This window comes from Cheilinus undulatus, linkage group 3 (genome assembly GCF_018320785.1).
Source record: "Cheilinus undulatus linkage group 3, ASM1832078v1, whole genome shotgun sequence".
In the NCBI taxonomy this organism is placed as follows: domain Eukaryota; kingdom Metazoa; phylum Chordata; class Actinopteri; order Labriformes; family Labridae; genus Cheilinus; species Cheilinus undulatus.
The window spans coordinates 41,532,703-41,560,226 of NC_054867.1; the positions used below are offsets into that span (position 1 = coordinate 41,532,703).

Consider the following 27,524-nt stretch of genomic DNA (forward strand, 5'->3'; position numbering starts at 1 on the left):
TATAATTACACAAGCTGGTGATTTTTTTTTCTCAGTATTCTGCTTGGCTTGGTGCACAGTTGTTTTTATGTTTGCTGCCATGTCTGTGGGTTTTAGGGGTACACAACACAAAGTTGGTGATACTTCTGATTCTGCTTGTCATTATTGGCTATTCTGTCAGAGGCAGCCTTATTTGGAATTATAAATATCAAACATGTTTGATGTGGAGCTTAAAATCATCAAGTGCACCATCACCCTTAAAAAAAGAGGGCCCCTAAATCATTTTGAATTCAGAACCAATTTAACAGAGAAAGCAATGTAAAGTCAGAGCTTTTTAAATTTTAATTACTCCATGAAGACAACTAGTTTCTCAATCAATCATAGTTAACAATTCAAAAAAAAAAAGAAAAATTGAACTGTAAACACTTTCCTTTGCTGAAATGCGTATGCAATTTACAAACGTACAGACAGCTTCGGCTCGGCTTTATTTAAAACATACATGAATGAAGTGTGGCTGGTTACCTGACTGGCTGCTTTCACCACCGTTTTGTAGGGAGCTCCCTCCTGCTACATCAACTTGAGGGGAATGTGTGTCATCTGCAAAAAAAATCAACATAAAGTTGCTGATTTATACACCGATGCATTAAAGTTTAGCAAGCAAGTTACATCAGAATTGAAGGAGGTTTGCTTCTGTATTTTCAGACTACAACCAATTAATATACAGCTCATTCAGAAAGTATTCAGACCCCATTCACTTGATGCTAAAGTGAAAAAAAAAAAAAAAATTATTTGTATTAATCTACACTCAGCACCCCATCATGTCAAAGTGAAAACTGAATTCATTAATAAAAAAATCACAAATTTAAATATCACAATAGCATGAATATTTACACACTTTACAAAAACAATCTGAATTTAGCTCAGGTTACTCCAATTACTTTTAATTGCTGCTGAGATGTTTCTACACCTTGATTGGAGTCCACCTGTGTTTAAATTGACTGGACCTGATTTGGCAAGGCACACACCCCTCTATAGAAGGCATCACAGCTGACACTGCATATCAGCTATAACTATAACTGCCAGCAGAGCTCAGAGATAGGATTGTTGCACGGTATGGATCTGGGGAAGGCTACAAAAAATTCTGCTACACTGAAGGTAAGATCACAGTGGCCTCCATAATTCACAAATGGACAAAGTTTAGCACAACCAGGTTTGGCACAACCAGAACTCTTCCAAGTCACCGGGCCAAACTGAGTGATCTGGGGAGGAGGGCCTTACCCGTAGAGGATGACTACACCGCGCACTGAAGTGCTGCGGTTTGCTCTGACCGAAACCAAGGGACCTCAGCCACTGGAAGCGTGTCTACAGCACTGCGCCACGGTGAGCAGCCCTGAGCAGGCAGGCAGAGATCATGAGAGAACTGCGAGTTCACGCCGGAGTGGTATGTCATCAGCAGACTAGTTTACCTTTGGGGCTTAATATATCATCCTTTCCGGTATAAGTCCATGGTATTATTGCTTCCGCCATTGGGTGAGTACATTAAGAAGTTAAAAGGTTAATGTTTGTTTAAAGGATCTGTGGTTATATGTAAAATTCTTTGAAAAATTAAATGTCCTCAAAAATTAACTTTTCCTTGTCAATGGCGCCGTTGTAGCTCTGTGACCCACTGACCTCTCGGTGACCCTTTGTTCTCGCTGCAGGATGAAACGTAATGTTGATACAGGGATGATTTACAACCGGGAGTCTGTGCTTGTGACTTCCTTTTTGGAGCTTTCTGATCGATGGGTATTGATGCGGTTTGGCGGCGGCCAGTGCTGAAAATAGACCTGCAGCGTATCTCGAACAAAGTGGAGCGGAGTGGCACTCCAGGCATGCGCCGCTGCAGGACTGTAGTGCCAGCTGTGGAACTGCTCTGATAGACTAGAAAGAGAGCTATGTGCTCCACAGTACGATTCACTGGCGGATCACGGTGCGGTCGCTGTATTGGGAAATTGGAGGTTAGTAAGAGAGGTGACCAAGAACCTGATGGTCACTGTGACTGAGCTCCAGAGATCTTGTGTGTAGAAAAAATACGAGATGGACAACCAACACTGCAGCCCCCACTGATCTGGACTTATGGCACTGTCACTAGATGGAAACCTCTCTTCGGTGCAAAACACATGAAGGCCGACTCGGCTTTCATTTGGAGTTGAGTTGGGCCTGGAGTAATGTGAGTGCAGGCCAGTGGGGGACTGGGGAATGAGGACAATATTGCTTCTGCACAAAATGGGGTAAATGGGCTTTATGTGAGTATGCAGCTCTTTTAGAAAGCAGAATTTTAGAAGCAGGGTCACTTCTCACTATCTGATAATGAGAAAAAATCATTTATTATTAGAAGTGTGTTACTGAGCCCACACCCATTAACTTTACTTGTGAGCTGAGAGCGCTGTGCTGTTGTAAAGAAATGAACAGGAAACCCCACCAAGAATCTCTGAGGACACAGAACAGCAGCTCTCTGATCTGAGCTCCACAAACACGTAACCATATTGTTACATCCCTGTACTTACTCTGAAATCACTATTTATAGGATCAGCATGGTTTTCCTTTTTTTGTATAGGTCTTTGACAGTTTCACAGAGGACAAGAAAACCAAATAATGATCTCTTGTTAGTCATTTGTGCTCTCGGTTTAATAATTCATGTCAGTGGATTATTGGATTCGATGTTGGTTTTGGCACTTAGACTGCTTTTAACTCCGCCTCTCTGGCTCCTGCGGCTCTAACAAAGACACAAAGGCACTCCTTAATGAAAAATATACAAACGCTGGAGAGCTTCTGATCATCGGGTTTGTTTTCCTCAAAAACGGCGTGCACACTGACAATTTCCAGTCAACAAGCTTTCAAAGATGTTACAGCCAGTCTCTTCAACTTTATTTTTCAGTCTCTTTTAATGGATCACTTTTACTGTCTAGAGAGTTTAGCAAAACAAATAATGTTCAATATGCTGTATATTATTTTTCATGAGTATGTGCTTACTGTTTACATGTGGATCGCTGTTTTCTTTAGCTGTTTTTATTAATTATAACTTAAAGAAGGCAAAATGTATGCACCACTTGAAGTACAAAACATTTTTTCCTAAAAGGACATAAAATGTGTCGTATATCTTTGGGAATAAAAATATTTTCATCATAAGCTCCCTGCTTTGTCATAAAATCATTCTACTACTGGAGCTAAAAGGTTAAATGAGGGCAGAAGAGACTTGATTAAGCAGCTGTTCTGTGCTTATTCAAATTATAAATGAAAAGCAGGAAAAAAATATAAGTTTGTAGCACACACAAAATTTTTTTAATATTGTTGCTGATTTATATCTGAGAGACTCAGATACAGTAAAAGACGAGAGACCATTCACCAATTCTCTAAATCACAACTTGTCAGAAAATGTAATAATTTTCCACAGTGAGCATTTAAAGTATGACCACATCAGTAAAGAAAGCCTGTTTATATATCACTGCAGTAAAGGAAGTGATGTAATTGTGAGTCATGTTATGGGAGTTCACAAATAATTCTGTGTCAAGTGTGTTTAATTTTGTGTTCATGTGAAACAGAGTAGTCTGGATAAGCTGCAGTACACCCATAACAGGTCACACAAACCTTTAGATTCTGACGGTGTGGACACAGTCTCTGCTGCTTTGCTCTTCTTTGATTTCTGAAACAGAAAGGAAGAGATTAACAAGCTTTTTTTTAATATTGAACTAAGATGAATCTGTTAGCCCTCTCAAACCCAAAAAAGTATATCATTTTTATTTTTTGATCATTTTTATGACAACTCTTTAAACTAATTTCTTACACACTAAAATTCTAATTAAATCACTGCCCACCTTAGCTTTGGCTTTGCTCCGCTTCTCCTCCATCTTCTCCCTCAGCTTCTCCACTTCTTCCTTAGTGCCGTTGAGAACCACAAGGTCATCTTCTTTAAACGGGTCTCCACACTGAAACACAAACAAAGCAGCCTTGTTGAGAGATGCTGTCTTGCTGTACAAACTTCACCAACAGATGCAGAAGCAGCTTTTACAAATCAAACAAGGAAACATGATTTCTAGTTCATTTCTTTGTAAGAAATTAGATATAAAATATAACCGTAAAACTGTTATAAGTATAACTGAATGCATCTGGAAAACTAGAGATTTGCGTAAAATATACGATTAAAATTTAATATTTTGCAAACAGAATTGGAAAAGTAGCTAAAATCAACTGTTGAGCACTTGAGTTTAAACTGTAAATGTTTGTATAATAAAAGTATGCTGAAAGTTTTATATTTTTGTTAATTCTGTTTAATTATAAGTAATCACAGCAGTCTTATTATGAGTGTCCTATCATTTATAACACGTCTGCCCTTTGGCAATCAGAATAAAATGAACATAACCCTCTTAGTAACCAAAGTTGCCCATCCTTTGTATAAACTATTTGCCTTTGCAAAGTGTCGGATATTTAACATTCCTGTGACCAATTATTCTGAGTTTGCGGCTACGAAGGACATTATGTGATGTTAATTATTTTTTTCCTGCCCTCCAACCATTGGCATAACTTTCACAAATAAAGTTTTAGGTGTTGGATGGATCAGAGATGACATTCTCTAACAAGGTTCACTACATTCTTCAAGATACTTCATCCAAATGCATGCACACTCCACTCAGCCTAGCCTTTTTTTTAAAGCACACAGGGTCATAAAGCTGTATGATTCTATGAAAAGCACAAAAACAAGGTTTAAGGTGAACAACAGGTGAGGAGATATGGTCCTGTTTTGACTTGCAAAGAAGTGTTTTGCCTTTCCGGCTCAATAAAAATATCTCAGATTGGTTTGTGAGGTATCTGTAGATGGGGTAAGTAGACTGAAATAGCAAATAGTAAAATGAGCTATTTCCATATGAAAATACATAGTTGTTTTTCTAATGTATAAATAAGCGCATATGATTTGAGATTTGAGGGAACGAGTGTTGAAAATAAGCATCCAAATGATCTCCCTGAAAATTCCTTTGTGTTTTTTTGGGCTGATTTGCATGCAAGATGAGCTGAGTAACTTACTCTGACCAATGATGACAGGGGAACTATTGTATGAAACTTAGTGGGAATCACATCCTGAATAACAAATCAGGCATGGTTTCAAGAATGGATAGCATAAATCCCTTACTGAAAATACACTCACATAAAAAGCATGACCGCTTAAAAAAGGAGGGGGGGGGGGCACACCCACACTTTTACAAATATTAGATCCCTGAGAAATCAGCAGAGGGTCTATTGTGTTGCTCTGTTGCAGGCTCAGTGGGTGTGAACTCCAGCCATGTGCTCCTTGCAACACAAGAGAGATAATCTCAGAAGCTGACCAAGCAGCAAACAAACTGTCACTCTGCTACTGCCGTTACCACAGACGACACAGACCACTGGTGAGCCCAGCATCTTATCAGCAAGTCAGCAAACAAGTCAACCGGGATCTCGCTTCAGCACTAAACATGACAGGCAACAAGACGGAGAGACAGTGGGAAAAATGTGTCCCTCTAATCAGGCAGGCGACATGGATTTAAAGCAGGAAATAGAGGGACATTTGAGGAAAATAATGGACAGAAATGCAACAGTGAGTAGGAAACTTCATCAGGGAGCAGAATGGAAAATCCTCAGGGTGTATGTGTGTGTGTGTGTGTGTGTGTGTTTGTGTGGTAGGTGGGAGTGTGTTCCTGTGTGTCAGATGTGCATCTGGGTGTTACTGCTGGTAACCAGGCAGGAACGGACGTTGTCTCGTGGGAGATGTTTGGGGGCGGGAGAGCAACTTCATCAGCAGTGAATTCATCTAAGTGCGAGGGAAAAGAAGCGTACACAGAGCGCTCGTTCTCGTTCTGACAGCACAGCCTCCTACACCACAGCTGCAAGGAACGACAATGAGACAACCAGTTTAACTACAAAATAGGGCAAAACTGAAACTTCTACTGCTGCTCTTCCTTCTGTTGTTGCCAAGTACGATGGCGCCAGGGCAAATGGCTCTAGCACTCCTCTGGACTGTAGTAGATTGTAGTAACGAGCTCTGAGGAGCTGTTTAGGAAACAGAACTGGCACTGATGCATGATGCTTTGATTCTCCATCATAAGGACTACAGACTGAACTGCCTCCAAGGTAATCAGTTCACCTTACACTGTCTTAGGCATTCTGTCTTTCGTGCTTTATCTGCAGGTAAGGATGGCAAAATTTAAACTGTAATACTGTTTAACTGTCATTTTTTATAGAATCTATAAAGTCTTAAGATTTAAAAGACAACATCTATTGCATAAGACAGGTGCACAGGAAAGGAATGAGTCCTTTAAAAAATGTTGCTAGTGTATTTGTGAAGTATAGGCAGACTGTAGGAGTTTGCCTGCAATTTTTAATAACTAAAAACAAAGAATTACCCAAAGCTTTGATTTTTTTTGTTGTCACAGTATTTAAAAAAGGCATTGATAATCTTTGTTTTTACTGGTATCATATCTAAATTTAAAACTGTGGCATTGCAACAACAGTGTATGCATACGTCTGCTAATGACTGTTACATAGAAAAAACTTTAAAAGCTTGATCTAGACAGCCTACACAAGCTTAAAAATCAGAAATAATACTAATCATAGTTTGTACAAAGGAGCTATGAAATGCTCAACTTCAGATTTGACTGAACCAAAAATATTCTCAAGAAACAAACCCCATGCAAAAAGCTGCAAGCTTTTCCTAATTTGCATGCTCCCAGTTGTTGTCTCTGTCAGTGTCAGTGAAGAAAGGTGCATGTGTGAGACAGCACATTAGAAACACAGACATTTCCATAGCAGCCCATCCTCTATGGAAATGTGTGCCTTTGGAGAAACAGGGTTTTTAAGCAAGGACTGAACTGGGGAGGTGACACTGGCATGGGACAGAGACTAGTCATTCAAGGTGGGTACTGCAAATATCACATATTATATCTTCTCAGTGAGGTTTGCTGAAAATTGTTTGCACTTACATGTTACTGTATATCAAACTATGTGTTTATCTTTGAAGTAATGCTCAGAAATATCAGCCTCGTTAAAAATATTTTGAGGGTTTTGTTGGCAAAATCAAGTCAAGTCAGCTGTATTTGTATATTCTAACAACACGACTTGCATGTTTGCATTAAGGGCTTTACACTCTGTTCAGAATATGTTGGAACAATACCTCACAATACAATTCAAAACACCATCGACATTATAAATTTATCTGGCAAAAATGTTCTATTCTCAGTGCCACATTTCTAACCAGTCATGATTAACTAAAAAACTTCATTGGGAAAAAGCATTGCTTGTATTCAGAAAGAAAAATACAGAAAAAGGATATTGTGCATTTTTTAAGCATTACAATAAAACTCTCCCATGACCCAAATGGCATGTCTTTAAAATGGAAATAATAAGGAAAAATATGATCCTGTACCTTCAGTTGTTATAAAAATCAAATTGTTAGTGTTGCATACTAGTTTAGACCACAAAACAATGCTGATATAAAGGAAAAGTCCAACTTAAAGTCTTACAAAGGCAAAAAACATAGTGTGCATAACAGCCCAAATGAAAATAGTAGCATACAGTAGTTAAAGCAAAATCAAATGAAATGCATTAGGTTTAACCAACAGATAGCATTGTTCACATCAGTTCATTTAAGCAACAGTTCTGTTCTGCCTGGATGTGGAAAATGCAAGAAACAATTTGTATGCATGCCCTAAAAATACCTTACACTGGAAAAAATGTTAAGAAATGTACCTTACTAATGTAGATTTTTGTTAGTGCATGCCAATACTCAAAGTACTCAGTATCATTCACATCTAAAATAAGGGAGGTTCAAATTCTCATCACTGGGTAGGATATAATCGTGATAACGTGTCTGAATGACATAGAGATCTCATCTGGGTATAATTCTTTAGATCCAAATCTAGAATACTGGACGTATCCCAAAGAACACAGCCTACATATAAAAGGAAAATCAAATGAGTCATCGACATGTCAGTGAGCGTGTGTCCTTGTTATCAGGGTACTGCCCTTCTCTTAACTCTTCTTCAGTTACAACGTTTTGGCAGGCCTCATATCTCATTAAGAATGTGGCTTATTTACTTATTGATAGCTAGTGAACCTTGCCTAGTGACTCTTGCAGAATTCCTCGATTTATAGATTATCAGCTCAGTGATTTCATGCTTCCATTAGTGAGTCATTTACTTTAATTGTCACTAACAATGATCTGTCCTTTCATTTACCCATTTAAATGTCTTCTTTTAAGTACATTGTTAGTTGTTAGTTTGGTATAGTGGTTTCTATTTACCAGCTAGTTTAGTTTGAGTTAATGTCTTAATCCAGTGACATGAGAAAACAAGCTAGAAGCAGAAACTATTATTCCCACATAACTGTTTTTTCATATAATTCTAAGTGCTAGAAGTTGTTTCACCGAATATAATATGTTATATATATGTTATATATAATATGTTTATATTTTCACAGAAAACACAGGAGCATGTAAAAGCATTTTATATACCACTATCTCTGAACAGACTTAGTGTTTATACATTTTTACAAATGCTTCCAAAGAGTTAACTTATAAGGATTTATACCAGTTTCTTAAACTTAGATATGAATCTAGTAAAAACCAAAGAATGTGATAGAAAATAGAGGCCTTAGGCACCCAGTGTTGGGTAATTTCTTGTTATCACAGTTGAAAATTGCTGGCAAACTCCTGAACACGGTGTAAAACTGCACATCACATTTGTACCATTTAGACTGTGTGAAATTATTGTTTGCAATTATTGATGAATCAATTCCTTTCCTGAGCATCATGCTTGTAAAATAAGTGATCATTTAAAGTTTTGGGGCTTTTCAATGTTATCTATCATAAAAATAGATGAGATTTTGTTTTTAAGACATGCAGGTATCGAATGGTAGCAATGCATCAAAAAGCTGGGCCAAAAAAGAGAAAGAAAAGCTTTTGACAAGTACTGCTTAAGATGAACTTAATTCCTATATTACATTTTATTCATGTAACCTTTAAAAACTGTGTTTAAAAATGATAAACACTTGTCAGTTCTGGCTCTTACCAGATAACAGTCATTAATAGGGCAAATTCTTGACGCTACAGTACATTTCTCCAGCTAAAAGCTGCCTTCATCAATTAGTGCCAACCTACATTTTTAACCTGATTTGATATTCCTGAGGACAGGACTCAAAATAACTGATCTGCATGTCTTCATTGCAGCGGTTTTATCTGTGGTGGATGTGCTGTCTGGATACGGTGAAGCGGGTCTATTATGTGCCAGCTTGAAGGGACCAAATGCAGCTTCTTGTTGTGCCTGGGGATAAGTATTATCATCTGTTCAGTTATTTACTTAAGGACCAAGATGCCAACCGAGCCCAAACCCATGGAAAAACAAGAACCCCCTGAGACCCTGAGCTGTAGACCCTTCACCTCTGAATGTAAAGCTTTTCTGCCAGGCATGGAGAGAGGAGTGGAGTGGAACCAGCGTGACTGCCAAGTATGTTGTTTTCTTCATTTGTTCTTAAGGAAATCAAAGTTAGACAATACAACTGCCCAGTCATCTTTCAGGGCAACAACATTTACTTTGAAACTCAGTGAATCCAAATTTTTTAGTCTTTTCTGTTGACAACTGTGGATCACACACGATTTTTTGGCAGCTAAAAGCCACAAACAAATGTTTAATTAAGAAAATTCTATAATTACTTCAGACAAAAAAGTAATCTTTGACATTCATCTACCTTGCATTGCTGATACCTTGTATATGTGAGTAATGAAGTTGAGCTGAAGCTTTTTTTTCTTGTCTACAGGTGGAAAGTTTGATTCAGAATAGTCCCCTACAATGTTCTGATCTCATCAGAGACCTACACTTAATCACAAAACCTCTAAGCCAAGAGGAGGAGGATTACCCTTTAGCTTACATTTTAACTATTCACAAGGAGCTGGAGCTTTTTGTGCGCCTGCTGCGAGCAATTTACATGCCACAAAATGTGTACTGCATCCATGTGGATGCTAAGGCTCCACTGGAGTACCAGGATGCCGTACAGAAGCTTGTCAGCTGCTTTAAAAACACCTTCCTCTCAAGCCACAGAGAGACTGTGACCTACGCTGGCTTTTCCCGCCTGCAAGCAGATTTGAACTGTATGAAGGATCTTGCAAGGTCCAAGATTGGCTGGAGGAAGGTAGTGAACCTGTGTGGACAGGACTTTCCAATAATGACCAACCTGGAGTTGGTGCGGTACATGCAGAGCAAAGAGTGGAGAGACAGAAACATGACGCCTGGGGTGAAGCAACCAACGTATATGAGGCACAGGACGCAGTTCCAACACATTGAGATCACGGGGTTGCATGTAGTCCTTAAAGGGTTGGGGCTAAAGAAAGGTCCTCCTCCACACCATCTGCAAATGTATTTTGGAACAGCGTACTACGCTCTAACAAGGGCATTTGTAGACTTTGTTCTAAAAAATCCAATAGCCAAGGATCTGCTGGAGTGGTCCAGAGACACGTTCAGTCCAGATGAGCACTTCTGGGTGACACTCAACCACATCAAAGGTAAAACTGCCCATAAAGCTGCTAGGCTGCAGCACAAATCCTGATATAAACTATTAATCATTACCTTCACTAAGGTTGTTATGTCAGTATTTATAGTTACAAGTTAACACCTATACACTAACTTGCAATTATCATTTATTTGCAGTAGTCCAGTACAAGACCTTCAGTCTCAAGCAGTTAAAATTGCTTAAGACTCTTAAATAGGATAAATGCCTACAACCAACCAGTCATCATGATGCCAGATCTAAATCTGCACGTTAACAAAAAAACAACAACCATCAACTTCCTGATGGGAAAAGTAAATATGATGAGAGATCACTGAAGGCAACTGTAAACAAATCTTCAATTTATGATATGAAATAAGTGGACCAAGAGTCTAAAAAACACCCTACTATCTAAAGCAGGGAAAACCAAACGCTACAATGGGCTGAAAAGGGGAATTAATTATCCCAGTTTTCACCTTCTCATTTGCCTGGAGAATGCCCAAGTGGTACCAAAATATTGCTAATATTTTTTTTTATCAAGTTAAACACTGTGCAGGAGTTTACATTTAAATATTTAGATGGACACATTGCCCTCCTTCATACCTGTCTCAGAAACAGATGTGCAAAGTTGTATTTCAGTGTTTATACAGTTGAAGTGATTCTATAACATATCTAGGGATTTGTGTGAGTAAATAAATAATGAGCCTTTGTGCATTTTCACACAAACTTCATGCCATCCCTGCATAAGTCAGGGCCTTAGTTGGGCTAACCCAGTAAAATAAGTCTGGATATGCCAAGCACATCATGCTACTATATCCAGCAGCAAGGTAAAGTAACAGACAGCTTCTCAAGGATTACATTTGTTCTCCTCCCCAGTGACAGACAAAGTTTTGTGCAGGGTTGTTGAAGGCCAGCTTTTGTATTCAAATCCATTTTTTCAAATGGTAGGATATTTTATATTCCATCAACAATACCCTTTCTGGCCCTTTCAGGTGTGTTATCTGACAAATATCCAATGCACTCCAAATTGAGATTGACAACAAAAAGCCAAAATTGTATAAAAACAAAACTCACTCAAAACTCAAAGCTACCATCCCCTTGCATAAAACGATCATCTTACAGTCATGTATAAAATAATGAGATCTATTATAGCACAATAACAGAAAGAGGACTTTTTTTACACCCACAATTTGACTCTTGTTAAGGCACAAGTCAGAGTTTCAACTTCACACAAGGAGAGTGTTATGAAGGGATGTCATTTAAGTTGTGTGGTGAGAAAGAACACTCTTTGCAGTTTTCTTTGCAACAGCCTGATGGCAAGTTCATGTAGTTTTAATAATAATTATATCTTGGACTTACACAGCCCTTTTATGAGACCCAAGGTTGCTTTACAGAAAAGTGGAAAACAAGACAACAGAAAAGACAAACAGACAAGTTGAGTGCATGTAGGGAGCGGGTTTAAAAAAGACTGTAGGCTGTGGTGAACAGGTGGTGCTTGAGGAGTTTTTTAAACATGTCTAAGGATGGAGCATTGTGGATGTTTTCAGGAGGGGAGTTCAAGAGGAACTGTAGGGCTGTAGTCCTGAATGCTTTGTCTCCATATGTGCAAAGTTTGGTGGTAGGAGCTGTGAGAGGGCCAGCGTCTGAGGACCGGAGGCTCCAGGTTGGGGTATATGGCTGAAGGAGGTCAGAGAGGTACTGAGGGTTTTGTACACTGGAGGTGGTTAAAGTTCCTGGCTGCAACATCACCATTTTAAAAAACAGAGAATGTATTCAGGGTTTGGTTTAAGAGTGAGCTACAGCACAACAGATGAAACTTCCTGTATATAACATACAACAGGATGTTGGAAAACCTTGTGGCTTTTAAACAATTTACAATTAAAATCATTTTTCTGTAATATAACTAACCACTTCTGTACATATAGTAATCAGCACACCAGGCCCTTAAGAAAGTAACAACATTTCAACTTGATTATCACCAATTAACCAAGATAATTATATTAAATTTGGTTAAAATGACTATCACCTGTGAACCTTGACCTATTTCTTATCAGGTCATGTCTAACCTCTTAATACACCTCTTGGTTCTCACACTTCTGTAATGCTTGAGTCAGGTTTAAAGAGGTCATTCTGTGTGAACATAAAATGATTCTTACCACAACGAAGTTCATTAGTCAGTGACAAACACAGTCATTGGTCTTAATCTTAGGCGCTGACTTGAACTCCTTGATTATTCTTAAGGGAGAGGTTGAAATGTGGTGTCTTCATTTTCCCTTGGGAAAGTGTATCAAACTGCATTCTTCCTGTAACATATCTGTCCTTATGGACAAAGGGAGACCAGACTTAAAGATTGGAAGGTTGAAGACAGAGGGAAGCTCTATTTATTTTGAGCATTTGTGCTGAACTTTAAAGTACTTGTTTTTGGTAATGACATGAGCTTCCTCCTTTTAAATGTGTAATTATGTGATTATTTTGAATTTAAACCTCAAACATGCCCACATTTAGGAGCTCTTTTTCTTGCCTTTATGATCTCCATGGTTTTTGAAGATTTTTTTCTTAAAGTTTTACTTCTGATGTGAAAAACTTACCTTGTTTAGCTAAGCTAGGTGGTTTTGCACTTACCACTAAGGATGAAAGAGAGTCGTATGTGCATGTAAATGTGGCTAAGAGTGTGGTAAGATCATACCACATTTAGAACATGCTCTGACTGAGAATCCCCGTAAGGCATGAGAATTGCCTTACAGGGATTCTGAAAGTTTCAGTTTCAGTATTACGGGAGAAAAGGCTCAAAGCAAAGAGACTTTCTGGGTGGTGTGGCAAAGTGCAGGTCAGGTTTGCATCTGCATTTCTTATTAGGAGCAGCTCCCCTCCATAAGCTCCCTCCCACACAGGGATGCTACACTCCAAAACAGGCCTTTGTAAATCTTTATAATTTAATCATATCACATAATCATGTTTTGGTTTGGTTTGTTTATGTGTTTAAAGAGGCCCCAGGCAGCTACATAGATGGAGGCTGGGCAGGAGACATCCGTGCAATCAAGTGGAGGGATCAGGAAGGAAAGGCGCATGATGGATGCAAAGGTACAGTAGGTGAATATATCAGAGGTCATGGTTTTGTTGAAATTGTGTGCCACAGGAGCTATATAAGGTCTAGCTTTAACTCTACAAGTCTTGTTCACTTATCTATTGTTGATTATTGATGCATTAGTTTAACACTTAATAGTTTGTCTAAAATAGTCAGTTTCCTTCTTTTGACCTACATTACGCTTTGTTATCAGACAAGGACAGGACTGCAGGACAAAGTTCAGACTAAGCCATGATTTACTCAACAAAGGATGACAGACATACCAGTTAGTCTTATAAAAAACCTACCCTACTTTAAGTTCAGTCTTTGTTTTAGACATTTTGTTACATTAACAAAAACATCTTGTCATCCAGAGTCAGTGCAATAGCCCACAAACCCATTTAAAAATGCCCCAGTACCTTTGCCATACAGAATCAAGCTTGTTATCTTAAGCAGAGGTTAAACACCTTATTTTCATTTTCCAGGGCATTACATACGAGACATCTGTATCTTTGGGGTGGAAGACCTGCCATGGATCATCACCAAGAACAGCATGTTTGCCAACAAGTTTGAGAGTAAAACATTTCCAGAGGCGCTGGACTGCCTGGAGCAGTGGCACAGAAACAAGGTGCTGAACCAGGCAACTGTTCCTATAGAGCCGGCATGGCTGCTGGCCACACAAAGCTATTCAAGCAGGGACTACAACAGCACTGCTGGAGCATGATATACAATAGATTTCCACAACAACTGTCAGGTTATATGAAGCTCTGATTATTTGCACTCTTTGGCTGTGAATGCTGTAAAATGTGAGGAGGGAAAAGGTTGAAGTGATAACAGAGGGATGATGCATTGTGCACTTTCAGATTCCTGTAGCATGGTTACTGTTAAAAGATTTATCTATCCATTGTAAAACTGTAAGATGGCTTTGCATTTTGACTATCAGAATAATGTGTAGGCTTTTGATCTTTACGCTTAATTAATGCAGTAAGAGCAAAAGTATGAAAGTTCAAGATAAACAAGTAAATAAAAAAATGGGCTAAGTGTACACTGTGCCATTCAGGCCTATTCTGGCCCAAATTAGGGTTGTACAACTGCTTTTGAGGGCGGACCAACTGTTGTTTGTTAATGTGTGTACAGAGGGGCACAGCAGCAGGCATCAGCCCTATCAGCTGTCCCCATGTTGTCAGATAAATTGCTAGCTTGTTTGAAATTTTGTTCAGTTGCACATTCTTACACAGTGAGAGCAGCGTCATAAGTCAATTCCCTGACTTCCTGGCTTTTTTTCTCGATTGCACCTGCACAAACTGTTGGACAGCACCTGAAAGCACCATGGCAACAACAGGCTGGCATATCTGTTTGATATGTCCCCCCTTCCAGTCATGAAAGATTTGAATAATCAGGACATTATAGGGAGTGTGGGCCTCGAGCTAAGGCTCGTGAGGTATGAGCGGTTTCACTTTGTGCAACCAGCTGCATCGTGAACACTCGTGTAAATTTGTTTACCAATATGCAACACTTGTTATTAGAGGACAATACTAGAGGGCAAACAAGAAAGTCATAAACCATATACAACAACCTGACAGCAAGTGTATCTCAGGCCTAACAGGAAATATTTCTCATGATTCGGCTTGTTGGTTGTGTTTGTTGGTGATACTGTGTGTTTAAGTGAGATGTTAGAGCATTTTGAGTCTATTGTAACTAGTGATGCACGATAACTTTTTTTTTAACTGATACCAATAACCGATATTTTCCTACTTCTGATAACCGATAACTGATAATAACCAATATATTTTTTTCAATTGTTGATTTAACAAAAGAAGTTTATTTGATGTTTATGCACGCCTGGGGGTAAGAAGGGGTTCATATGTAGTGAGCAAAGATATTTCTAACTACTTTTAACTAATATCACTCGTGTTTTTCAAAAAACAAAGAACTATTCTGACTTTATAACTGTTATTATAGTTAACTTTTTTTAGTTAAACATTTGTGTACCAAGTACAACATACACAAACAACTGACGGTTTTCCCCCATAAAACCAAATGATAACAGGCTGTTATGCTTAACAAATCGAGATATTTAGAAGTCTGTTTTTTTTTGTTTGTTTGTTTGTCTTTTGCTTAAGCCAGAATTAAAGCACGCTGATGTTTTACATAAAGATTAAAAATATGCACTGACATAAGTCATATCAGAGATAGGTTAAGAATGTAAAGTACACTGTGGTCTGTGGCTAACTTCTATTCATAACGTCTATCAGACTGAATGAAACCACGTCAAACAGAGCAGGCAGGTAAACGTCTATGGAAGTAGCGATGGATCAGGAGACTGTCAGACTGATTTTGTTATAACGTTGCGTCTTTTGGCTCTGGCAAGCTTTCTGCAGTTTTCAATGCCTGCTAATGCCCGCGGCTGAGGCTAGTGGCTGCTGCCGCTTCGTTTTAACGTCGTTAGGATGATGACTCTTAAAGGTGCAGTGTGTAGAATTGGGACTATCAACATCTATCAACAGTCAGTTCTGGAGTGTGATGATCATTTCTCTGGTGATATCTGTGGGAACCAGTGAAGTTAAAAATCAATACATGCTTAACTGCTATTTGGTTCCTTCTATGGTGCCATAGAAACAGGCAAAATGCAAAAATCCAAGATGGCAGCGTCCTTGGAGGGGACCCTCCCTATGTATGAATAAAAGGCTTATTCTGAGTTCATTTAAAACATAAATTAAAAAAATGTGTTATCAGATGTCAACACTAATTTAGATCAATCTACTTATAAACGTTATGTTTCATTTTAACCAAACTTGTTTTGCTAAATGCTACTAGGCTAAATATTACACACTGCACCTTTAAGTGACTTAAAAGATCTGTTGAGGACTTCTTTCTACTCTTTGCGACCTTTGCAGGGTAAATTCTATACACACGGTTGTGTTAACCTCCCCGTAAATACTGAATAATGCCACCGTGTTGTTAGCATTTTAGCACAGGGGCTGCTACTTTCTCTTCTTCTCTGGTGCTTTAATAGCAGGTCGTGTACTGCGGCGCCACCTACTGTTTCGGAATGTGTAGTCACGTGAGAAAGAAAACAAATGTCAGCACGGATATATATGTTACCGGGGCTCGCCGTAATGATATCGGACCGATAAGAATGGCGTAATAATTTCCTGTTATCGGCCCGATAGTTATCGTGCACGCCTAATTGTAATTTTCAAAAGAAATTTTATTGGCTTTTGTCAACACACTGTCCAAATTAATTCACGCAGGATGAGCACTCAGGTCAGGCCATTGTATCATAAAGTGTGAAAACATAAATCATAAGTGTTGATCGCACACATGGGGTGAGATGACAATCCACCATGACTTTATTCATCAGCTTGAAATTGCTCAGTGGACGCCCAGACTAAGCTGAATCACCTGCACTAGCCCTGGTATTACATGAACAACTGAATATGCATTTAATGTAATTTAACTTATTGTAATTTCAATCCTGTTTGATGTTAAATTTAATCGTGTTTACTGTGTGGCCATGCTAAAACACCTGTTGATAACATTTTTGTCTTCTGTAAAGAAATCCCACAAATAAAAACAAAAATGTCAAAGACTCCTGCAAAGGTTTGCCTCTGGAAGTCAGTCAGGATGCAGTTTACTTGCTTGAGTTATTACCACAGTATGTCAGTAGAGCTGTAACTGGGATTAGGAACTGCACATTCAGTTTACATTGAGATTTTTAGAAAGAAAACATAACTCTAAAAACAAACAAAGGCACAGACAGGTCTATAATAAATCCAAGAAAGTGCAACAATTGGCAACAGGGACAAAATACCAGGAAACATATCTTTTGACTGGGATGATGGCTAGATAAAAGCCAACACAGAATGCTAACATGTTCACACTGATAAGACAAGCAAAAAAGCAGCAGAGAACTTTTGTACAGCAGAAGTGATATTTACCCTTTCAACCAGCTTATGTATGTCTTTGTTTCTAAAACAGTTTTATAATATTTCATGCCCCTGATCTATTTTTGGAATGGAATTATGAAGTACATCCAGATAAACTGACAGTGACACAAAGGTAAGCCAAATTTATTAATTTATTAAGTTCCTGAGACTTTCCTATGGCTTTTACTCAAAGAGTTGATAAGAAAGAAAACCACAACTGAAGAAGGTTAGGAGGAGTCATAAGTTGTAGTCTCTGGGGTTAAACCTCATGAAGGTTATTTTAAAGAAAAAAAAATCTTGATCAGCATTCATAGTTCTCTTGTTTTTCACTGGAAATCTTTTTTCCCCTTTTGGTTGGGAAAACAGCTGCTGATTCTTGATTCTACTGAAATCTCAAGCAAACAATACACATGTAACACACTGTATCTCAGATGGTATTCAGAGCACAAATAGCACTTAAACACAAGGGAATAATCTGATTTTATTTTTAGAATGGTGTATTGCCTTATATGCCCATCGAAGCAGACACTTGCCAAGATTGAGTCTGTTTCCCATGAAGAGGCCCGTAACGAGTCTTATGGTTTCAGTCCCTATTCCTGGCAAAGTCAAACAAGGGATCTGTGCCAAGATGCCTTCACTTCCACAGAAACAAACGCAGCAAATAGATAGCATGTCATGCAATCTTGTACCTCTTGTAAGTCTTTAATGAGAAGTTTAATGAGAAGTGAAAAAATAGGCTTCAAGTTACTTAAAACCAAGAGGTCAGGACCAAAGTGGTTCACATGGCTGCTTTAGTGAGCTTCTCATGTGGCTCTCTTTAGGTCATTGCCAGTATGAACTCTTAAGGACGAAAAATAAAGCTCATACGTGTACAAACACTACAAAATATCTGATGCTTCTGGTGCACTCCCTGTCCCCACTTTGTGCTTTGACCAATGATGATTATATGCTTAAAATAAAGGATGAAGTAATTTCCTTTTGGAAACAACAATTGCCACAAACTCTACAAAAGAAACTGACTCTAAAGAGAAAGATTTAGAAGAACCTGAGATTCACTCTTCTAGTTTTGATATAAAATCTAGTTTATGTATTGGTAACTTTTTGAAATACTGATTTCACTGAAAGACCTAGTGTATTTTATTTTGTCTTGTACCCATTCTATTTCTTTAATGCATGTGTGGTGTCTGTAACATTATTCTTTTTGTCACTTGTGGTTGTGAGGCTCATCTTACCATCAGTCTGGTTTAGTGGGATTTTTTTGGCAGTCTGCAAACAATACATCTTTTTAAAGATGATCGAAATCATGCCTCAAGTGTTGGGTTTTAAGCACCTGGTTGGCCAGTACTCACATAAATTTCCCTCACATGTAAGGTTATCCATTTTCACAGTTTTTGATATTTTCATGGCCTTTTTCACAGTTTTGGCCCATTGATTTCTACAACCATTGCTTGAAAGACAACACAACTTATTCAAGTTTATGACACCTACATCATGGTAATAGTCAATCACCAACATTAACAGCAAAGCTGCTCATTCAAAGTACACTAATGTTAAAAGCTCTATGTATTTGGATCAAACAAAGACAGACTTCTGCTAGATATTCAGAGTACAGAGATAAAACCCATTTTGAAGGAGAGGAAATAAATTGTAAGAAAAAATAACTAAATGTTTCAAGCCAGCCACACACCTTAAGTTTAATAAAGAAAAAGTAGTTCACCAACTACCAGAGCCTCGGCCTGGTCTCATCTCTCAAAATGCCAAATCTTGTGCGTTTAAATATGACTTCAGAGTGAAGAAGCTACTTTGGTTAGGAGTTAGCTACATGCTAAGTTCATTGCAGTTGCCATTTCGGTCCAGCTCTCTTTCCTTGTTGGTTTGACTGTGGTATGTTTTAGAGCACACGTTGTTAAAAGGAACTCTGCATGATCAGACAAGATTATCTTGTTGGATAGATATTTGTATCTTTCAAATGTATATTGAACTAAGAAACTCACTAGATATCTGCATTTTGAGTAAATTTGAGTTTATAAACTCACTGGGAGGCCGCCATGTTTTGGTCCGTGCTACTAGTGTGATGTCAAAGTTCCGCAGCGCTCCTTGCAGTTTCTATGCAGTAACCGTTTTTTTAGACGGTTTTACTGCTTGCAGCTGTTGCTGCCATAACAGCTTTCATACCAGACACGAGTTTGCTGCGTGTTGGCTTTGTCTCCCTGCTGTCAAAGCTCTGTCATTCATCCTAACTTTTACTTCAGTAAAACTCCCTACAAGTGACTGGATTCAGTTTATAGTGGAAGCGTGCCAGGAGCTTTTCAAAACAAAAGCATTATGTACATATGAACGGAGTTTCTCAAAAGAAATGCTAAATTGGACTTTTACTTTGAAAAGTGTAAACCAGAAGTGCTTATGTACTGTGCTTACCTTTACCCAAACTGCGGAAACAGAAAGCTTCATAAAGAGTAGAAGTTTGGGGAACAACTTTATTAAACAGACACATTTTAGCTTGTGGCCTTCATCTGGTTCATCAAGAAACAGATTTCAAATATATTCTGCAGATGTGGACATAAATATTTTCTACAAGAAGGTAAATATGACTCTGTATTTATCATTTTTCTGTCTAGATGGACAAATAACTGCTTGTGGTGCAAACAAAAAATAGACGAGACCTTAAAATTCTCCATACGTGAGACGTGCTGCATTTCTAAGATGCAGTCCTAACACTGGCTGAAACAGCAGTTAATGCATCGTAACGGTGAGGAGCGCTGCGGAACTGTGACATCACACTAGCAGGGCAGACCACAACATGGTGGCCTCCTAGTGAGTTTATAAACTCAAATTACTCAAAATGCAGATATCTAGTGAGTTTCTTAGTTCAATATACATTTGAGAGATACAAACATCTATCCAACAAGATGAACTTGTCTGATCATGCGGGATTCCTTTTAAATAGGCTACTTGTTTAGTTGCCACAAATCAACAAGTTTTTCTTCTATTTCTGACATCGATCCAACTATACGCTTCCTGTTTACTGGTGCTGGATCAGTCAGCTGGCTTCCTGATTGTATATTTCTCCATATGGTGTTACAATTCTGCTCGTGTCTGCTCAGCTGTCCTCAATGCTTATCATACACAATAGGATTTCTCATCGTAAATATTAAATATGTTAAATATTTAAGCACCTCCGATCAGGTCAGAGAGGGAAAATTTCACTTGTAACACACCACACACTACAGGACAGTCCGTCAAGCTAGTCTTAGGAACCATCTGATAATTGGGCCCTTGTTTTGGTCACGAGGGAGGATTCAGTTCGACAATCAGCATGATTCTTGTGTAGTGTGTGGCCCATCCTAGTTAGCAGACCAATGATTCATCACAAGAAGATGAAGTGCTACTAAGAATATAGATAAAATTTCTCTTACCTTATGGCAAATTTCTGTCTTGACCTCCTTCATGGCTCTGTCAGAGAAGACACAGCCACAGGTCTGCAGGTAACAAAACCTAGAAAAAACATTAAAATCAAGTATTATAAAATGGTTTTAATTAAGCTGTTTGAGAGTTTGGAGCTCCAAGTAAACCAGAATCCCTCCCAGTCTTCATGTTTTTTGTTTCTGATTTTTTTTAATTAGTCATCAACAGGAAGTTGTATTAAGACACTCAATTAACACCAATTGACACAATTAATGCAATTAACACCACTCCCCTTTTTGAAATGTTTCACTCAATATTCTATATCAAAGCAGGTAATTTTTGTGCAAAGGTTTGTTGTTGATGAGGCAGTGTATCACAACTATTGCTTTGAGTGCAGGAATACAGAATAATACAACAGCAAGAAGCTGCACAAAAATGTTGTAATGACAGTGTACAAAATCAAATTTTTAAAATGAGACATTGAACTTAATTCAAAGTATTTACAGAAAGAACGCCCAGGTTGATGTCTCTCCCAGGTGCAGATGGTGATACATATGATTTTTTTCTTTTAGAAAGTCAAAATGGTCAGCAAATATACTTGTATGGCTTCAAACATGGGTGGCCCATCCAAGTATTCACAATGTGTGGGAAGCACTGGAGTCTCATCTTATTAGTAGATCTATATTAACCCAACTACAGTAGACATGATGGAATAGTTTATCTCAAACTGAAAAGGAAACTTTTCAATTATAAACTGTGTATTTAGCCTGACACTAAGACTTTGTAACACTCTCGTTGACCCTTCTGTTACCTGTGCTTGCCATTCATCTCCAACCCAACAACAGGGCAAATGAACATGCCGCAGTGGATGTCCTCATATCGGTCCCCTTTGGCATTTCTTCTTTCTCCCTCCCACTCGGGATTATCAGTCAAGTTCAACTCTTTAACATCCTGCAGAGTAAGTGGATGGACATGCATGTAACAATTATGTATAAACTCAAAGATAAATGTAAGCAGCGTGGATAGATTAGGCTTGACTGTACCTTGATACCACGAATATGGGTGACTGCCTCAGCATTTGGTCGCTCTGCAGTCTTATCCAGGAGGTATTCAATGATGGCATCTTTGTTGTAGAGTCTGCATAATATCACAAGATCATTAGTCAGTTTATACAGGATTTTAAGCACAGTCCTCTAAAAACCATCTACCAGAGGTGGGAAGAGTGCAAGACCATTATAAACAAGTAAAAGTACAGTTACTTTGGCTAAAGTTTACTTAAAGCACTCAGTACTGAGAAGCTGCTTTTGACACCAGTGGAGCTGTACAGTAAAATAAGAGAATATGAATCTCCACCCAGGTTTTTAGGTCAGTGTTTCTCAAGTGGTAGGTCAAAACCCAGAAGTAGGCACGAAGGTCTTTCCAGTGGGTTATGAATGGGTGCCTGGAAAAAACTGTGACTAAACGTCTAAGACGTGTGGAAGCCCTTAGTGGACAAACATCCATACATTATGTTTGTTTTAGTTTTCCTGTGATGAATAGTACATTTCAGACATTCTCTCAAGATTTTGCTGTCTTCATCTACTTTTATGGAGGAAGCAAAACTGTTCTCTCAAGAAAACAAATTAATTCCTATAGAAATTACAAAAATGTCCATACTATTCTGGGGAAAGGGAGTACAAACAAAATGTCACCATGCATGACCCTCTGGCATGCACATAGCTGGTGAAAATACTCACTATGTGCTCTTTAAACATATTCAATTTATCCCCTGTCTTTTTTCAGTAGTGTTTTTGTTCAATATAAGGATCAAACGGCATTATTTTCATTAAATAAAAAATTTGACCAGCTAAGATTTTTTAAAAACTTGATCACAATTTCTCTTACAGAGGTGATAATGGATAAAGAAGGCCTTTAACTTCAGAAATAAGCCCTTTTTGCTGCAGAGAAAAGGTTTGTGCCTGCCACTTTCATGCCTCTGATTGATTGTGGTGATATTTATGGAATCTTCTGCAGGAAAATTCATGTCTTGGTGAGATGGTCTCCTTAAATTGTTTTGAAAGTATACTGAAGGTCTTGGAGGAAGATGCATCAGGCTGTATATGTTATGATTGATGCCTTTCTGCTCTGTGACTCAGGAGTTGGTTGATCTTTGTTTGCAGAGTTTTTAATGTTTTATGTTTTGTGTTTGTAACTCTGTAAATATGTACTGCTGCCTGTCTTGGTCAGGGCACTCTTGTAAATGAGATTCAATTAGGTTTTCCTGGTTAAATAAACTTTAACAAATGAGTAAAATGACTGATTTCAAAAACTACTAAATTGCACAAAAAACTACTTAATTACAGAGAATTATATGAACAGATTTAGTTACTTTCAACCCCTGTCATCTACATACAGGGGTGGGTAAAGTATACAGCTGTGGCACACAAGTAAGGATAAAGTTACCCCTGTTGAAATAGTCTTAGGTAAAAGCATTTGCGTATAAACCTACTGAAGTAAAAGTCAACATTCTTGGATTTAAATTTTATTTTAAGTACTGAGGTGCTCCTTGGGCTGAATGATTTGGTGAAATAATCTAACAATCCCTTTTTATAATATTGCATATTTGAGGTGACATGCAATTATTTTCTGAGTTGCTCATCATATGTATTTTCAACATAAATTAGTAATAAGTAATTGAATGCTAAAATGAAAACAATATTAGTTATATTAAAGTAAAATGTTTTTTTTCCTGTAGGCCAGGCTCATATGTTAATTTGACAAACACGATGCAGGAAACCAGTAAAAATGACACAGCTTTATCTACTTTGATCACAGTTGTAAGTTTACTGACTTGTTGAACTTGTGGTTATAATCATGAAAACTAAGGCTGAGCAATTTAAAAAGTATGTCTAAGATTTTTTTTACTTATATTGCAGATGCAATGTGAATTGTTATATTGAAGGAAATTATTTTTAAGTCATTCTCATTTACAACAAACATTTACTCTATTTCTCTACTCTAGAATAAAATGACGCCTCAATATTTGCATGATGTGTAGAACATAACAGTTCAGCTGGAGAAAATGCACTTTTGACTCACATTTCAAATAAATATCACAATTTCTACATTTTGGACATTGCAATAGGACAGACAGCAATTTAAGATAAATCTCAATTGATTGCTCAGTCTTAGTAGCTACTGAGAAGTTGTTAAGTACAAAAATGAACTTTCCTTGTTGGCAGTGACTACATGAGAATATGGATCTCCAACCTGGTGTTTCAGATTAAAGACACACCTCAGTAATAAATTGAAATACAACAGCTGTTTGGGGATGTGATGTGGAATCATTCTCTCGTTATGACTACTGTGTAGTCAACAGAGGTGGAAAATGTGCAAGATTACTCAAGTAAAAGTACACTTACTCTGGTTGAAAATTACTTAGGTGAGAGTACTGATTTAAAAATGGATTAAAAAAGTACAAGTACTCCCAAAATAACTATTCAAATAGTCGGTTGAGTCAATACAATTAGTTACTTTCCACCGCTTCCTCTATATCATAACTATGCAGCCCATTCATCCATCACTTTTAAGCAGACAGAGAGTCAGCTCTCACCTTCCGAGTTCACATGAAACGATGGGACGTTTGAGTTTCTCCTGGCTCAAGGCACAGTATTTCCATCTGGCAGCCAATTCTGCATTTTTATCGACCTGGACACATACAAAAGAAGGCAACACACGCTTTCAACCTAATGACAGCTTGCTTACTTAGTCTAAAATGTCATTTGAGATTAGCCGTTACTCAAAACGAACGTTTACTAACGATTAGCATACCAAGGTCCACTGACGCCTAACAACAAAACTAGTTCAACAGCTACATAACTCAAAATAACTAAAAAGAAGGTAAACATTGTTTGTATCGTCACTTTATGAATTCTGGTCGACAGCATTTACTGTTATGTTAGCATGTTAGCTTTCATGTCGACTGTTTCGACATCACATGTATCGTTTACGGGTTAGAAGAGGGAACAAAGACGCACCTTCTCAACTTTTTTGGGTCCTTTCACCAATTCGTGTCTTTTGGGAATCGTTCCTCCGTCACATCCCATCTTAAACGCGGATTTTTAGTCCAAACAATAACCGTCGTTAGCTTCCTGGACAAAGCTGCTAGCATGCAGGAAGTAGTCAGCTTGTAAACAAACAACGAGAGAACGGCAAAGCTCGCGGGATGTGGGACTAATATGATAACGCCCCCTCGTGGCTGAAAATGCATTCATATTTTAGACTCTTCTACTGTAGTTTTTAGCTTCAACCACGGTGGGGAAGCATCACTCCAGATATGAGATTATTATCTCCAGGCAGCCTAGACAGGAGCAGAAGTAGAAACGTGTACTTTTAACACAAATTTCACAAAAAATGTAATGTTGACAAAATGTTCTGTAGAGGATGGCAGAAAGCCCCACTGAAACTTCTAATTTTCTAATAAAACTTACAGAGCTTGTATATATAACATTATAAGTGTAGTTGAAATCAGTATTCTATTTGGTTTCTTAAGCAACTTGGACTGCTTTAGACATGCAAGTACTCTTGAAAAAAAAAACAAAAAAACAATTTACACAGCTGACTCCATCCTGACTTACTGTCCATCCATCTATTAGACATTTCTCCGTCAGCCATTAAACCCTGAACTAGTAAGTGACATTAGTCTGGCTTTCAGGCCTGTTGTAAGAGTGGTCTAAAGATGAAAGTTTCCTTGGAAGATAGTTCAATGAGTGCTAATTAGATCTGTTTCCTGTGCCTTGAAGGCTGCAGATTAGTTTACTATCGACGGTGCTGTCCAAGAGCGACCATTAGTTTGGGGAATACCTCAGTGGAGACATCTCTGGCGGCATGACTGATCATCTGTGTGGGAAACAAGACTGGATAAAAACACAGCATTGGACTTAATTTTGGCTGAGAAAAGTAGATTTCAACTCACTTTACTCTCACCACACACAGGCAGCTGCTACAGTTGTTTAAATTGTAGGAAAATTAGCAAATATAAACAAAAACACATTTCTCCATTTTGCCTGTCAGTTCGATTGGTTCTTCCTGTAATTTACAAATTGTGTTATGTGTCTTATTGAATTTCCCCCCTTTCTCACACAGAGCTAAATGTTTAGTATGGATTTTCATTAGAGGCAATGGAGTGAAAGCTCTGTTAGCAAACTATCTTTGAGAAAGTGGAGCGCCTCTGGCTGATAGTGCAAACCAACACCTCAGGAACACACAATGCACAATGGCAATTGGACAAAAGAAGACAACAACAATACTCTTCTGTCCTTGTCTGGCATGGTTTGCTGTTTCCAAAACCACTGAGCCACATCGAGTGGGTTTTCCATTATTTCTTAAAGATTTGTAGATTTATGCCAGCTATTACCATATGCATCTAATCTTAAAACACAGTGCAGTCTCTTAATCAACAGCAATCATCATATCAAAGAAGACTTCGCTTACTTTTCAATGGTATCAGGCAAAATTCTACACATACAGCAACAGGAGACACATTTTCTATCGAGACGCATAATGTAAAAGTCTCAACATACAAGAACCACGTCAGATATGACTGATAGTAGATGAGACAGTGGACCATGAGCAAGCCAGTGTGAAACTCTTGTAATACAACTAAATCCAACCAAATAAGAATGCTTTCCCAGGAGCATGGGGAGTAAAGAACATGAACAGGAGCAACCAGGTCTCAAGTAGCCCAAATACTCCAAAGTTCACTAAAAACTCACCTGCATGGGACCTGAAAGAAAGATAAAACACAGACAGAAAAGGGGAAAACAAACAGAGGGTCCAATAGAGGGAAAAGTTATCTCATAACATCAATCATCTTGTATTTCAACATGCAGCAAGTGTTAAATTTTGTAGACTCTTGACCTTTATGATTATTTCTAACTACCTATAAATCTACAATTAACCAAGTGTATTTAAATGTAAAAATACCTTATAACATGAGGTGTGGGTTTAGCTCAGTAGGTACAGCAGGTGCCCCAAATTCAGACACTATCCTTATTGCACTGGTCGCAGGCTCAACTTCAAATCCTGACGCTGTTTGTTGCTTGTCATACCCTACACTCTCTCCACAGTTCTTGTCTGTCTTCAGCTGTCCTATCCAAATAAAGACATTTAAAAATATATATATCTTATTGCACTTATAATATATATCTCACAATTTCCTCACTAATGCAGATTTCATGTTATTTCAAGATTTTCCAAGCCTTAAAAAATAAAGTTGCTTATTATGAGGAAAAATGGCTGCCAGTGCAGAAAGCAAAATAAACGAACTTTGCTTTTTTGCTTGTAACTCCTGCAGTAAGATGTTTGTTTGTCAGTTGCAGGTGAATTACATATATTGTGACATACTTTTCTAGAAAGTAGACAAAAGCAAACAGTAAGATTCAAATTGGAGCTCTTATATATATATATATATATATATATATATATATATATATATATATATATATATACAGTGCTTAAAAAATTTATTAGATCCCCACCCAAAGTAAGGTTTATGCCACAGCTGCCCTAAATTAACAGCATTGGTAATTACCAAAATCATTTTTTATGTTTCTGTAATGGTTAAT

The 27,524-nt window shown here is 38.0% G+C and overlaps 2 protein-coding genes across 3 annotated transcripts in view; one reads left to right on the forward strand and one right to left on the reverse strand.

Moving 5' to 3' along the window:
* Positions 1 to 25,083, reverse strand: part of rtf2 (replication termination factor 2) — a 28,946-nt gene extending 3,863 nt beyond the window's left edge. Inside the window, exons 1-8 of the mRNA XM_041782611.1 lie at positions 24,936 to 25,083; positions 24,512 to 24,606; positions 21,963 to 22,056; positions 21,731 to 21,870; positions 20,931 to 21,009; positions 3,834 to 3,944; positions 3,607 to 3,661; positions 502 to 576 (exon numbers count right to left, since the gene is read on the reverse strand). Of these exons, the coding sequence (XP_041638545.1) occupies positions 502 to 576; positions 3,607 to 3,661; positions 3,834 to 3,944; positions 20,931 to 21,009; positions 21,731 to 21,870; positions 21,963 to 22,056; positions 24,512 to 24,606; positions 24,936 to 25,004 (718 nt within the window). The 5' untranslated portion in view covers positions 25,005 to 25,083. The remainder of the gene's footprint in view (positions 1 to 501; positions 577 to 3,606; positions 3,662 to 3,833; positions 3,945 to 20,930; positions 21,010 to 21,730; positions 21,871 to 21,962; positions 22,057 to 24,511; positions 24,607 to 24,935) is intronic.
* gcnt7 (glucosaminyl (N-acetyl) transferase family member 7) lies at positions 5,884 to 15,440 on the forward strand. 2 transcript variants are annotated; one of them, XM_041782609.1, is made up of 5 exons: positions 5,884 to 6,117; positions 9,209 to 9,485; positions 9,796 to 10,537; positions 13,507 to 13,611; positions 14,071 to 15,440. In XM_041782609.1, exons 2-5 carry the CDS (start codon positions 9,261 to 9,263, stop codon positions 14,307 to 14,309), a joined length of 1,311 nt encoding a protein of 436 aa, XP_041638543.1. In that variant the 5' UTR covers positions 5,884 to 6,117; positions 9,209 to 9,260; the 3' UTR covers positions 14,310 to 15,440. The 2 variants fall into 2 exon arrangements, with proteins under 2 accessions (XP_041638543.1, XP_041638544.1); XM_041782610.1 differs by having other exon boundaries at positions 13,507 to 13,602.
* Positions 25,084 to 27,524: the final 2,441 nt, after the last annotated feature.